The sequence below is a fragment of the Odontesthes bonariensis genome, chromosome 11 (assembly GCF_027942865.1).
Source record: "Odontesthes bonariensis isolate fOdoBon6 chromosome 11, fOdoBon6.hap1, whole genome shotgun sequence".
Classification (NCBI taxonomy): Eukaryota; Metazoa; Chordata; class Actinopteri; order Atheriniformes; family Atherinopsidae; genus Odontesthes; species Odontesthes bonariensis.
Window position 1 is genome coordinate 17452311 of NC_134516.1, and position 15239 is coordinate 17467549.

At 41.9% G+C, this 15239-nt stretch overlaps 1 protein-coding gene across 1 annotated transcript; it reads right to left on the reverse strand.

Moving 5' to 3' along the window:
- Nucleotides 1-2735: 2735 nt before the first annotated feature.
- arpc2 (actin related protein 2/3 complex, subunit 2) lies at nt 2736-12290 on the reverse strand. The gene is made up of 10 exons (XM_075477780.1): nt 12060-12290; nt 10274-10308; nt 9683-9795; nt 8457-8502; nt 8081-8267; nt 7737-7830; nt 7079-7205; nt 6870-6970; nt 6101-6201; nt 2736-3245 (listed from the first exon to the last, which is right to left on the reverse strand). The coding sequence occupies exons 1-10, from the start codon at nt 12131-12133 to the stop codon at nt 3224-3226; spliced, it is 900 nt and encodes a 299-aa protein (XP_075333895.1). The 5' UTR covers nt 12134-12290; the 3' UTR covers nt 2736-3223.
- Between the last annotated feature and the right edge of the window lie 2949 nt (nt 12291-15239).

Sequence of the window (15239 nt, forward strand, 5' to 3'; positions counted from 1 at the left end):
TGAACGATACACTGATCACAAGTCTTAGGAGGATGGTGCCATAAGTAGGTGTTTTCAGTTTGTTTTCCCTTTGCATATACATCGCAAAGAGACGATATACAGAAAAATGCTTTGTTCTCTGTCTTAATATGCCTGTAGCAAAAAGGATCAGATATTTTCAAAGCGCATCTACTCAGAGCCGTCCATGCTGACTTCCTGCTGACTGGGGAGGGTAAAACAATAAGCAAAACATCCAACAACCACTTCAGTTATCTGATGTGTGATCAGAGGTTTGAACAGAGACTAACCACATGCCACATTGATATGAGGAGCCAATTAAAGGATCACTGAGGGTGGCCGAGCAAGTAATCCTAAAGCAGAACCTTTGTTTAAACTCACTAGTGGCTGGTCTCTTCACCAAGGAACAGGTGAAACAGATAGTGGAACGTACCATTACAAGGGAGGACCTCTGTGGTCTGTCATTACAGTCAATTTCAGTTTCTCAGATTCCTTCTTAATTTTCACTTAGCTGTGGCGGACCATCCCAAAGTTATGACAGCAGCCACGGCATCTCGTGAGGTCAACAAACTCCGTCTCCATGCCAAAAAAAATGACACTTAAAACTATTGGCCGATTGATAGAAAATACCTTGACTGAACATGCAGCATCCATTTACACACGGGAGTAGACTTCCTCAGCGCATCAGTTACATGGAAATATGAGTTCACACATAAAGCAGATGCTTTTTAATGTGTAGTTATACGAAGGCATAACTAGTATTGTTAATAAGTTTACACTGGATGCAGAAACCTCTTTGAATTGGCACATCGTTGGTAGTTTTACGAAACCAAATAGGGGCCAAATTGAGCTGCATGCAGGTTTCAAGAGTTTGAGATTTCATACGAAGGAAAAAAGAATAACAATAACAAGGATTCATTAATACCGATCCAAATAGTATATACAGTGCATTCGGAAAGTATTCAGACCCCCTTCAATTTTTCACTATTTGTTATGTTGCAGCCTTATGTTAAAATCATTTAAATTAATTTTTTTCCCCGTCAATCTACACTCAGCACCCTATAACGACAGCACAAACACAGAATCATAGAAATTTTTGCAAATTTATTAAAAAAGAAAAACTGAAATATCACAAGAACTTAAGTATTCAGACCCTTTGCTCAGTACTTAGTAGAGGCACCTTTTTGAGCCAGTACAGCCATGAGTCTTCTCGGGAATGATGTCACAAGTTTTTCACACCTGGATGTGGGGATTTTCTGCCACTCTTCCTTGCAGATCCTCTCCAGCTCTGTCAGGTTGGATGGGGAACGTTGGTGGACAGCCATTTTTAGGTCCCTCCAGAGATGTTCAATTGGGTTTAAGTCAGGGCTCTGGCTGGGCCATTTAAGGACATTCACTGACTTGTTCCTAAGCCACTCCTGCGTTAATTTGGCTGTGTGCTTTGGATCATTGTCATGTTGGAAGGTGAACCTTCGGCCCAGTCTGAGGTCTTGAGCACTCTGGACAAGGTTTTCATCCAGGATATCTCGGTACTTTGCAGCGTTCATCTTTCCTTGAATCACAACCAGTCGCCCCGTCCCTGCAGCTGAAAAACACCCCACAGCATGATGCTGCCACCACCATGCTTCACTGTTGGGATGGTATTGGGTAGGTGATGAGCAGTGCCTGGTTTCCTCCACACATACCGTTTAGAATTAAGACCAAATAGTTCAATCTTGGTCTCATCAGACCAGAGAATCTTCTTACTCACAGTCAGGGAGTCCTTTTGGTGTTTTTTTGCAAACTCCATCGGGCTTTCATGTGTCTTGCAGAGGAGAGGCTTCCGTCTGGCCACTCTGCCATATAGCCCAGATTGATGGAGGGCTGCAGTGATGGTTGTCTTTCTGCAACTTTCTCCCATATCCACACAGGATCTCTGGAGCTCAGCCAGAGTCGTCTTTGGGTTCTTGGTTACCTCTCGCACCAAGGCTCTTTCCCCCCCCGACTGCTCAGTTTGGCCGGACGGCCAGCTCTAGGAAGAGTCCTGGTTGTCTGAAACTTCTTCCATTTGAGAATTATTGAGGCCACAGTGCTCTTAGGAACATTAAGTGCAGCCTGAATTCTTTTGTAGCCTTGGCCAGATCTGTGCCTTGCCACATTTTTGTCTCGGAGCTCTTCTGGCAGTTCCTTTGACCTCATGGCTCTCATTTTACTCTGATATGCACTGTGAGCTGTAAGGCCTTATATCGACAGGTGTGTGCCTTTCCAAATCATGTCCAATCAATTTAAGTCAGCACAGATGGACTCTAATGAAGGTGTAGAACCATCTCAAAGGTGATCAAAAGAAATGGACAGCACCTGAGTTAAATACGTGAGTGTCACAGCAAAGGGTCTGAATACTTATGTTCACATGATATTTCAGTTTTTCTTTGTTAATTAATTTGCAATTTTTTTTTAAATTCTGAGCTTGTGCTGTCGTTATAGGGTGCAGAGTGTAGATTGATGGGGAAAAAAAATAATTTAAATGATTTTAACTTAACGGTGCAACATAACAAATGGTGAAAAATTGAAGGGGGTCTGAATACTTTCCGAATGCACTGTAGATCCAAAAAAGTATATGAACAGGAAAACGGGATCTTACTTTTTCCACTGTGCTTATTCTAACAGTATCACAACATTAAAGCATATAAGAGCCTGAGAATCCAACTACAAACTGCTAATATATAGATTGATAAATATAGATTGAAAGAAACAAAGAGTGTTTTTTTAAAGAGTGATTTATTTTTCAAATGACAATGGTACAGATGACATGAAAGCACAGAGGGTGGGGGGGGGGGGACTGAAATAATCCAATGCATGGATATTGCATGGTGAGGGCTGAGGGGCAAGCAAGAGTACCAAATGGAGTAAAATATCGTATCAAAAATTTCATTCATTTTGTTCATATATATATTTATATAGGACTAATAATTCTCTTCAACTATGCAAAGCAAGGAATGCCCTTTTTTCCATTTATCTTGAGCCTTGGCTTTCCCTATGTAGAGCCGACGTTATTTTACTCATCCGAAAAAAGAAAAAAAAAAAGAAAAGAAAAGAAAAATAAAGGAAAGGCTGGACACATTTTTTGGGAGGCTGGGCGGGGCATTTAAAGGCGTCCTGGAGTCCTGTCCGATGTGGCGTTGAGTCTCGTTGTGGCGCACTTGGGCGTGCCCACAGGGGGTTTGGATTTCTCAAGTGGAGGCCGGCCTCAGCGGGAGAAGGTCTTCCCGCTGAAAATCCCACAAAAAAAAAACATGTCGTAAGTTTAGAGCATCCATGTGGCAATAACTCAGCTACAAGCAGTATGCAGTTAACTTGGCATGGCATTAAGACCAAAAACAGAGGTGCAGAGGGCGCATGGCTCTGAGAAAAAAGAAAAAACGCGTTTCTCTGTCTCAAATGTGAAAATTCTATATCCCGTATAGATCAGCTGCGCGGATTTGTACGAAGTTTTGCTCACAAGCTCTACAGTACACCAACATGGCCCACATTTCTAACAGATCGTATCTACTTTGTCGTCGAATCAGTCGCACATACGACTTCTTGACAATCACATTTCTAATCATCAAAATATTTGACAATGCACATCAAACCAGATTTTTTTTTCTTCCCCTTTCTGAATTTTTTTAACATTTTTCTAAAAACAAAACAAAAACAAACAAAAACAACAAATGCACCAATAGTGCGTGTGGGACGTTGTTTTCTCAACTTGTGAGAAAGGGTTTGGCATGGGCCTCATGCAACAACCGTTCGTACAAACAGATTTGTTCTTAGGTCGTCGAATGAGCGCATTCACCAATCTTTTCGTATTTTACGTTTTCTTTCAGGTACGAACAGAATTTACGAGCGATCCAGAGCTGTCGTAGGAGTTTCGTAAAACAGTCCGCTGTTATTCAAATCAAGTTTGCTTGACTAATGGATTGTATATTTAATTACTTTGAAGAAAACATAAATAAATATACATTATACCTCATAATTATGTTGACATTATTCTGTTTGACTTAAATTATGCACTAATTGAAGGTTCATTTGACTGTATATAACAAGGTCAATGGGAAGCGTAACCAGGCGGCTGACTTTCTACTTTTGGATGCCTTAGCGCATGTGTGCTCCGAGAACGTGTAGACAGACGAATGGCTGACATCGCGATTTAGATCACCAAGGACTGTGCTGCTACAAATATGCAGCTTGCTAGAGCCACAACTCCAGAGAAAAACACGCCGATCAAACCCAATTCCACCACACGTCCAGGTCCTCACCACCCTTGGATTTTTGGCCACGGGAACCTTTCAGAGGGAGATTGGAGACAGATCGGGGTGTCCCAGTCCTCTGTGAGTCGTGCGCTCCCCTTGGTCATCAAATCTCTCATCAGTTTATCACCCATGGTACATCAAATTCCCATACACCGCTGTCCAACAAGTACAAATTAAGAGGGACTTTCATGCCGTGGCTGGACTGCCAAACATAATTGGAGCACGAGACACATATACGCATCAAAGCACCCGTGCCATTGTGGAGCGCACTGAGCTGAAGGCCAGGTGGGTGTGTCTCCATACAGCGGGGGGCAAACTGCTCTATAGCCCAGAGAAGGCATGCCAGATTTGCACAATGTTGCCATGAACGAGGGTCTCCACCTGAACCAGCCCAGAAGGTGTGGTGCCAGAAGACCCCCCTCATGGACCACCCCATCAAAGAGCCATCATGATGAGGCAACAATTGATTGCACGGCTTTAGTTGCCGTCATCGAGCGCCTGGCCATGGCGAGACCTTTTTTTTTTTTAAAGCCATTTTCATATCAAACCATTTATTCTTTTATTTCGGTGACACGGAATTAACAGCACTTGTAATTGCTTCCCATTTCTTCGGTTTAGCAGGTCCTGTAATTCCACTGGTGACACTGCTAAAAATGACAGATTTTCCTTTTTGGATCTCTGAAAGCAGAACTTCAGTCTCAGAGCCCCTAAAGTTGTTCTTTTTGCACCTTGATGCCGTTTTCATGACTCAACACTCAACACTTCCTGACACAGGAGAGAGGAAGCACAGCCTTCTATGGTATTATTTTGGGCTTGGAGTATGCAAATTTATTATCCTCGCGCACATGCACTTAAATACGCACGGGTGGGATTCATCATTTACGCAGGTCGTTTACACACTTTTTCCCAAGTTAAGAGCGTTTTTTTTAATCTGACGTGGCGTGTTCGTACGAGACCTTCGTACGAAAAAAGTGAGAGAAATTTAGATTAAAAATATGAAAATCTTTTTGCATGAGGCCCATTGTCTCCCATGAGGTGTGGTTATTTACAACCTGCTGTCATAACGTTTCAAAATAGTCTCAGGATGCTATTGCTTTAACTATTCCTTTAAACATGACAAAACCAGATGCTGCAACCTGCATTTCTCAGTAAGTGAGAAACATGATGTTCGAGTTGTGCATTCTTCGCAGACAGCGACTTCTACGGATTCCATTTTTGACTGACATCGAATTTTCATTTTATAAACCACACAAGTTGTTTTGAATGCACAGGGGTTACTTTGAAAGGTTTGTCCTTCTTCAAAAGGTGGCGGTTGATGCGGTTCTCCGGTTATTCCAGTTACACATTACCCACAGAATAAAGGCTCTCTGCGCTCCTAAAGTACACATTTAGCAATTCTTGATACCCCTAACCCTTTTAGAGGGTTTAGTAAAGATGGGTGTTGTAAAAGTTCCATTCTGACTTATCTTAAACACGGCGAGGTGCAGGCAAACATGGCAACACGCCTCAAAAACACACACATTCAGCGCTCGGGATAGATAAGACGAGAAATACTTTTGTGTTATAAGGAATAGAAAGAAAAACAGAGATAATGTATCACGAGACTGAACCTGGGAGACTGTGTAACTTCTTTAAAGAGACATTATTCAGGATTCATGCACATCACCGTAAGTCTACATATAAGAATGGGACAAAGTAATGGGTGTACAGGAAAGGAAAGAGTAATGTCATCGTTTTCTTTGATTTTAAGAGCAATATTGCTTCATTTCCTTCTCCCTTCTTTTTCCATTCAGACTTTGCTGTGCGGACTGTGGGGAGCGGAGGATACTCACGAAATGGTCTTCATCTCCTTCTTCTCTGCATCGGGTCGAGCACGGTTCAGCACCTTGAGGAAATCCGATGTCTTGGCCCTCATGCGCGTGTGAATGTAGGCCTGCGTAAGACATGGCATGGTCGATTAGCAGATTCTATTGAACTCAGAGCCGTCCATGCTGACTTCCTGCTGACTGGGGAGGGTAAAACAATAAGCAAAACATCTAACAACCACTTCAGTTATCTGATGTGTGATCAGAGGTTTGAACAGACACTAACCACATGCCACATTGATATGAGGAGCTAATTAAAGGATCACTGAGGGTGGCCGAGCAAGTAATCCTAAAGCAGAACCTTTGTTTAAACTCACTAGTGGCTGGTCTCTTCACCAAGGAACAGGTGAAACAGATAGTGGAACATACCATTACAACGGAGGACCTCTGTGGTCTGTCATTAGAGTCAATTTCAGTTTCTCAGATTCCTTCTTAATTTTCACTTAGCTGTGGCGGACCATCCCAAAGTTATGACAGCAGCCACGGCATCTCGTGAGGTCAACAAACTCCGTCTCCATGCCAAAAAAATGACACTTAAAACTATTGGCCGATTGATAGAAAATAAATTCAGGTAAAAAAATACAACTGGATCAGCAACTTAGAGGTAAGACATACAAAACAATATCTAATTCAGTATCTCAAAGTCCTTATTTAAACTTTTTATTCTATTATTATTATTCTAGGGTATTTTAGAGAAAGTTATTCAGATATTAAGCCTTGGTAGAAGCAAACTCACCTTTGAGCACTTTATGTGGTAGTGCAGGTAGTCCCTGAAGGTGTGGATGAGGTTGATGGTGTTGTCTCTGGCATTGGCATTGGTGTGTCGAGGGAACAGGACTGAAAAATGTCAAACACAGAGCATATACATAAAATTGCTAAATAAGTTGTGTTATCATAAGCGGGTTGGGTCGGGGGGGGGGTGTATGCCAACTGCATTGCACTGACCGAAGGTGATGTATCCAATGTTGTCCCCAACAGCGGCGTCTGTGTCCTTCAGCTCCAGAGGAGGCTCCCTGTGGCTGAAGAGCACCTGGGGAGCTGTGTGGCTGGCCCTTCGACCCTCTTTGAACTCCTACACGCAGAAAGAAGCTTGGATTAGTCAATAGCAAACTGTAATCATATAAATTATTATAGCAAATGATTAATTATAGCAGTAACTTACAGTACATAGTACTTTACAAGCACCAATTCCTTACAAAAGCTAATAACAACCAAGGAAATATATCTAATGTACAATACATTCATTAATTAATCAATTTATTGATTTACAAAAAAAAAAAAAAAAAAGTGACTTTCCCCCATTACAATCATTAGCATAATAGCTACTTAGCTTACTTGTGTTAGCCACCTAGCTAACATGGATTACGGTAACTTGGCTAACTAACCAACGAACTACATTAAGCATGCATCTGAGTGCTCAGCAAGGTCTCAATCATCGGGATACCTGCATTCCTGGGCGTAACCTTGGGCATTCTTACGGTATTCACAACCTAGTCACAGATTTAAACACTGCATCTTTTCAAAGATGCTCGGAGTGCTTCAAAGCAGCCTTGCCTCAATCCTGAATGATGACAGGGCTGCGAGCGCATTTGACCTCCCTCACCTGCATGAAGACTTTGCCGATGATGACGTCATCATCATCTTTGAACACTGTGCTGAACACCACGGTCACTCTGTCTTTCTTGGCCTCTACGTACCTGTTGTGGCAAAAAAATAAATAAATAACCCTTTTGAGTTTAACGCCTTCAAAGAAATGAGGATTACCAAATAGTGCTTACAATGCAGTCAAAGTCCCTTGTAACTTCTTGAGAATCTCTAAAGGTTTCTTAGAATGCTATATCAGTATATTCATCAGTAAAATAAAAGGACCTTGACTATTTGAAACCAATCTAACATCACGTGACTTCCTTTGACATTTGAAACTTAAAAGTTTGAAGCCTGACGCACATCGACTCATCGTCTCTGTAGTGGACAACAGCCCTCGACTCGCCCTCTTTGCCTTCCTCCTGGAACTTGAAGTACTTCTCAAACACCGAGGCGAAGCAGTTCCTCTTGAGCATCCCCGCCTGGTGGACAATCTCGGCTTTATTGGCTGGTAGAGCGTCCAGGTCGTAGAGGAGGGACACGTTGTAGCCTAAAAGGAAACCGGTCAGAAACCAGCAACGTTTTTATTGAATGGTGGTCACAACTTTCAATTTCTTCACTCTGACTGATACATTCATTCATACCCGACATCAAAGATGACAATCTACATAAAAAGAATTTAAAAAAAGAAGCTATTAGTCATTTCTAGAAGGAGATCGGTAACATTGTGAGAACTTACCGGACTCTGGTGAAACCAGGAAAATCCCATAGATCCTCTTGAGCAGCTGTAATTAAAAATAAGACCGTTAGATCACAGCTCTCTCAGTGTGGTTTCTAAAAGTAGCACGTCACAGAAAAGCCACAACACGCGGGCAATAGAAAAAAGAAACAAGAATATGAGCTTAAAAGTCAAATCTTATTAGAGAAAACACCATCTAATTATTCTAGTTGAGGTTTTTCTGATCTCTTTGATTTTCACAATGCTCGACACTTGGCTGATTTCACAGCCGGTGTGAATTTGAAGCAAGAGACTTACAGAAATGTCAACAATTATAAGAGCTTTGGGGCAGGTTTACAAACTCGGAATTCTGTGGAGGTAATTGAAGGGGGGGGCTTCGTCTCTAATAGATACCTGTCAGTCTGGGGCGAGCCGAGGTGCACTGCTGCAATATGCAAATCGGACTCAGGTATGAAAATAATACACCGTGCTTTTTAAACTGGGCATTCTTTTAGGGGGGAAAATATGTGACCAAACCGTCAATTTGGCAAAACAACTCCCGAAAGACTTCCGAGGGGTAGAATAAGTGAATGTGCCACTGTTGAGCCATTCACTTATCCCTCTGCTCTTGAACTTAATGGAACGAGGAGGGAGGTGGTTGGATGGCAGCCAGTCCATCAACACACAGTGTCTGCTGCTCGCAGTCAGCACTTCCGCGCCTGGGGTGAGTCACACAAACTCACTTCCTGTTTCTGCCAGAAGCCTCAGCAGCTGCTTTCTTCCTTAAATGGCCACAGAGCGCTTGCAGTGTAACGGTGTGTGTGCTGAGTGCAATGATGACCTTTTCCGTCTTAAATCATCCGGGATTGACGGCAAACTGCAGTGTACATCAGTCACTACGGCATTTTTTCCTACTGACAATGTTTGCATAGTAGTAGCTGTGTAAGATTGCAGTTCCCAGGTGCAATGTAGGTGAACTCGAAAGTACACAATGCACCAACCGTTTACCTCTGTGAGGTGCACGAGCGGTTTATTTTGACACAAAAGGAACAGCTTATCAGGCACCTTTAAGGCATTTCAATTCGAGTTTAAAAACCAGAACCATTTTGGTCACTCGACACACTAAAACCATCACGTGAGACGCTTCTTGCTGGGCTTGGCGAGGCTTCTGTATTTTAAGAACTACAAATAAATCCACCACGAAAACACTTTCCATACCGACTGCGTCGCCTCCTCCTATGTTTTACCTCGTCAGCTCCATGCTCCTGCAGCTCCTTGTAGAACTTCAGGGAGATGCTAACCATCACTTTGGTCTTGTCCCCATTGGGGTTGGAGATGTGGTACAAGACGCCATCGAAATCTGCAGGAGTAAGGAACAGTATTAGTGCCTGCCAGGTGACAAATAAAGCTCCTGAGCCTTTTTCACCTAGCATCTTGGCACACTGACACGTTACCGGCTACAGGTTGGCAGCGTAACTGGAAAGTAATGACCAGATTTTGAGGCTTAAAACAATTAAAAACACACAGAAAGTGCGCTTTATCTAAATTTGGTTGTCCGTTGGAGGCCTTTAATCGATCGATGCAAAGTTATACGTGCCAGATGATATTATGATGACGATATATATCTAAACTGCAGACAGGAACACCCTGATGATGTAGCTGCCCCGCTTCAGATGCTATCAGAATATTCAAAGTCTATCTAAACCTAGAGCTTAGCTAAGCTAAAATAAAATGAAAAAAAAACTATTTTTATTGATCCCTTAAAAGGAAATGATGAACTAAACTCTGAAACCGTGCAGTGCAGTCAGAACACAGAAGAGCTGCGAGACAGTTCTCACCTGCAAAGGTCACATCGACGGCCTCTGGTTTGGTTCTGTGGAGAGAAATCAAAATGAGGAAACGGACGTAATTTGCCATGGACCAACAATCGGCATGTGAGTGACGCAATACAGATAAGCCCCGCATTCATTGTGCTCTGTTGAACAAAAATCTGCTAAATTAATCGTTTCACTCTTAAGTAAAGAGGCAAAAGATTTCTAAATCAGGGATTTAAATGTAATGCTGACATGAGGGCTTAAATCAGACACGAAATGCTTGTCGATGATGTCATAAAAATACATGTCGTCGGTAATTTAATAGTATTCTTACAGTCAATTTCGGTCAGTCTTAGCCTAAGATTAATACTATCAAAGGCATCATTGCGGCATTTTTTCCCCCGTCATATCTGGCCAAATTCTGATGCTTATACGGCTTAAAACTGAAACATGCCCGCAGTGTTGCTATTGCCATGACGATAACAAGAGAGGAAAGCTATATTAGATTTATATGATATCACTGAATATGGTAAGTGCCTCGTGATAAACGTTTGCTGCCACAGCAGAGGGAGGAGTATAAGGTGGAAAATTACTTGTAAAGCAGAGATGGAAATAGGACACTGCTATCAGTTTCGTTCGGCTGTTTTTATAAAGCTGGATGGAGAGGATTCCAAGGATGATGCTTAATCATCGTGGTCAGAAGAAATTATTAGGCTACAATCAGGGGATAAAGGAGTAAGTGTGACAGGACCAATAAAGATTCCTTTTATTTTGGAGGATTTGCCGCATATGTTTTCAAGCTTTTATCCACTAAAATGAATCTTTTTAGTCAAAGGCTTCAAATTCTATAGTGCTCAAAGAGGGCTTTTCTACTTTAGCCAAAGCGCCATATAAGGAATGTGCTGAAGTAAATGTGCACTTCTAAGGTGGATGCTGCAGCTACTTGTTCGAGCTGCATACTGTTTATGGCCAAAGCAGCAGCTGCTCCTGATGCAGACTTGACTCAGCTTGACTACAGGAATGCGGAAGCAAGAAAGAGCTATGGTTATTTGACATGTAGTCGCTAAATGGTTGCGTTGTACGGTGGGAAACCACATTTAAAAAAAAAAGACCTTTATAAAAGGTGAAAACGCCTGCTTTGTACGAAATTGTCAGAGTTAGTTGGTTCCCTGTAGTTTAGTGAGTAATGACGTGAGGAAGGAACATCAGACATGTTGACAAACTTGGTTCAAAATGTGTCACCGGCGGTGGACCGAGGCTTAATTGCATTACTAGAGTAGGTGGAATTTCTTTAGTAGAGCCATTAGCGGATGTTTGTAATTCCATTTCCCAAAACCAGTGTGGTCTCTCTTAATTACACACGAACGAAATAGCTGCCAACGCTGGCTGGATTGCGGTCGGCTAGCTATTTTACTGCCCAGACGATATATTTTTAGAAACTCTACTCTTAAGTTATATGGCCAGCTGTAGCAAATTTACCAAAACATTGAATTTTTTTTTAAACTTGCACGTAACGCAGGAGAAGCACCAGAGGGGTACGTTTCAATGAGATTACAATATCTGACATGGCACGGCCAGAGCAGACACACCCCAGCTTGAGGCAAAGCAGCCACAAAGGACCAAGCAGCCAATTCAACGTGAAAACTGAAACGTATTTATATCCATTAGGAGTATAAAGCGGCAAAGTCCCGTGCTTTGAGCGTTTATCAGCCGCAATTTTGAACCCGGCAGTCCTCTCCAGTAAATGCTAAAGGGGAAGCTAGCTGGCTGACGTTAGCAGTGCTAGCCAGGTGTAACAATGATCTCTCACCCGTTGGACGCGCCGTCGAACTTGAGCGTCAGCGTCTCTTCTATGATGCGGTTATTGATTTCTAACAGGATCATCGCAGCGGACGCCGGTGTCGAGGAAGAGGGGGAAAGAGTGGTGCTATTTGGTGGGATTAACCTCTTTGTGTCAAATACTGCAAAAAAAAAATTCCTCCTTTGACAGACCAAACCGCTTCCGTCGAAGCTTCTTCCGCCCGCAGCTTCCGCGTACTCTCCAATCAGGACCCTATTTTTTTTTTTTGGGTGGCTGAAATGTTGCCTGTAAAAGGTTCATAACGACAATATTTTTGATGAGAGCAGATAGAACAGAAAGAAACTGGCATTTCATTGACTTAATTACGGTTATCTTTTTGGACATTCATCAAAGCAGAACTTTAGTTTTGTAATATCCATACGTACAGCTTATGTAAAGCTGAGAAAATAAGACAAAAAAAGATGAGGTTATTTCATACCTGGTCCCAAGCAGTTCCATCCATTATCACCCCTATATTGATATATTGCATCTTTACACTCTGTATTATTTCCCCGAAATATTATTGTACTGTATTACTGTATTATTTTTTTGTCTGAAATTGTGTAGTGAAATCCCTACAACCGATGACGAACAGGAAACAACACACTTTTCAAACGTTTTTTTAGCACTTGACTTTATTATGTAAAAAAACTAATTGTAAATTTCTTCCCGTACACAATAAATTTATCAAGCTCTTAAGTCTCTGATGTATCCAGCAAAACGTCACATGTGGAAGTATACCAAAGCAAAAAATTATAAATCAAACTACGTCTGAATTTCCTGGAACCATCTCAACAGTCTACATGTTTTCTTTTTTGTTTCCTTCTTCTTCATCTTTTAAAATTGTTATCACGTGTTTCGGGATTTTGATGATTCCCTTTCTGTCACACTGCTGGTGCTCTGGCCCTCTTCTGCCACTCGACTGTTTTCTCAAGCAAACAAAGATTCATTGTGATGTCTTAAGTTTAAGGCAACAAATATAATACAAATAAATATCGAGGAATTTACAGCCTACATCACCAGTATTTGCTTGTCAAGCCTATTTGGTAACCTTTGGTTTCTTCTTTCTTGTGGGTTTGTCTGTTTTTTAAATTTTATTTCTCTATTAACTTGTGTTTAATTTTTTTTTTTAACCTGCTTGCTTTGTGAAAACTTTTTATTCATTAATCTGGATTTTGTCTTCCAATGTCGAACTTTCTTTTGGTCTAAGTAAAGTTATTAAATTTTGTAGACCTCAGTCAGTTTAATGAAAATTAATTGAGGGCTTATGTCTATAAATCGTAGGATCATGCTTGTAAATTAAAACGGCCTGACCATGTCTCTGTGTATGTTGTTATTGATAAAGCTAACTTATTAATACATGTATTATATAAATATATGTTCTTTTTTTGTTTTGTTTTGGCACTCTGGTGATTCTCAAGTAGCAAAGTGAATAGATTTCTTAAAGGGACATTATGTAATTTCTTCACCCATCTAGTGGTGCAATTTTATTTTGCAAAGTCGAATGAATTTGCTCTCTAGCGCCTCACGTTTTCAAATGTGCGTTGCAACTTCTTGAACTACGGCAAGCGGAATGTGTCAAGATTCAAGAAGCTATAGCTTCAGACTCAAGGTCCATACAAACAAAAAGACATCAAGACGCACAGTACAAAGGATTACATAACACACATACAACAACACTATAAATACAGATGACAGATAACATGTCAGATAACATAAGTTGACATTGCCTTTGGTGTGAAAACAATGTTCCGGGAGTTACCGGAAGTGACGTCGACGCAGCGTTAGCATTAGCAGCGGTAAATAAACTCCCGGTAAACTTACAAACTTTCTAATGCCTCGTTTTGTGAGTTAAGAGCCTATGTGTACTACGGCAGAAGTTTGGAAACAATCAATGCATTATTAGTGGGATCATTTACGAGATAAAATCTATTTAGCATTAGCGGCTGTAATAAGCCATTTGACGGAAATGACGTCACAATGACTTCATTTCCGCTTGCAGGCCTGGCGGTGAAATCGCGATTCGAAGTGCTTTATGTCCCTCTCGGCACTTCGTCGTTTTTCATAGACCGGAAGAACATGGCAGCCTCCATAGAGCTTACCCGCTCTATGTAGATACAGACAAGTAAAGGCTCTAGCATGGTTGCTGCGTCCGCTCGCGCGAGCGGTGTTGATGACGTCACGAATTCGTGCCCGCCATAGGACCCTATATAGTGGCGCAAGTCGTTGCGCGCCAGTAGTTGCAATTTTCTCCGTCACAGAGGTGGCGCTGCTACGTGAAGGTTACCTCTACTCTACAACCACGAAAGTGGAGAAGAAAACAATGCCGCTGTCAAGAGCAGGAATACTGTAATTAATGATACTGCTGCAGTTTTCGGATCATTTTAATTTTTTAATTCAGTTAAAAGAGGTGAAGGTTTGAAGCCCCCGGCATCAACAGAGTCTCTGCCCTCTTCTTTGCCTTCACGTATCTGTCCCGTAGCTTCTTCCACACATTCTTACAGAACTCTCCCTCTTTCCCCAAAGTTCTGCCCATCTCTGTGCAGCAGTTTTGGGAGTTTACGTGCTCCCTGTGCTGTTTCACTGCAGTTTCGTACAGTTGCCTGTACAAACGCACCTCCTCACTGAGCCTGGTCTCACATCGGTCCATCCGGTTCGTTGTGCTCGGCGCCGCCAAGTAACAAAAATCGACTGGTGCACGACAACGCGCTGCGCCGTCTTTTCAAGGGAAGCGCCATGCCTGAAACGTCATTTTGACGTCACGGTGCGACACCGCCGTGACAGACGCGGCAACCATGCTACCGCCTTTATTCTTCACTCAGGAGGATAAGTGAGATTTTTGACAGAGATCATTTTACACCATTGAGGACTAACTTATGAATGAATATGTTGATTTGAGCTAATAAATGACTTAATTTATTACATAGTGTCCCTTTAAGAAGAATCTGCCTGTGATTTCCAGGGAATAAATTGCAGACATTCTTTTCTCTTGTCACGATAACACCAAAAATGTCTTTGGAAAAAAGCTGATCTTGACATCAGTATTTTCAGCATTCCTCTGTTCGTGTCTGTTTGCTTCTTCTCTCTTTGCCTTGGACCGCAAGCACAGAGCATCTCAGATCAAACGTTTTCCTCGTTAGGGAACAATCG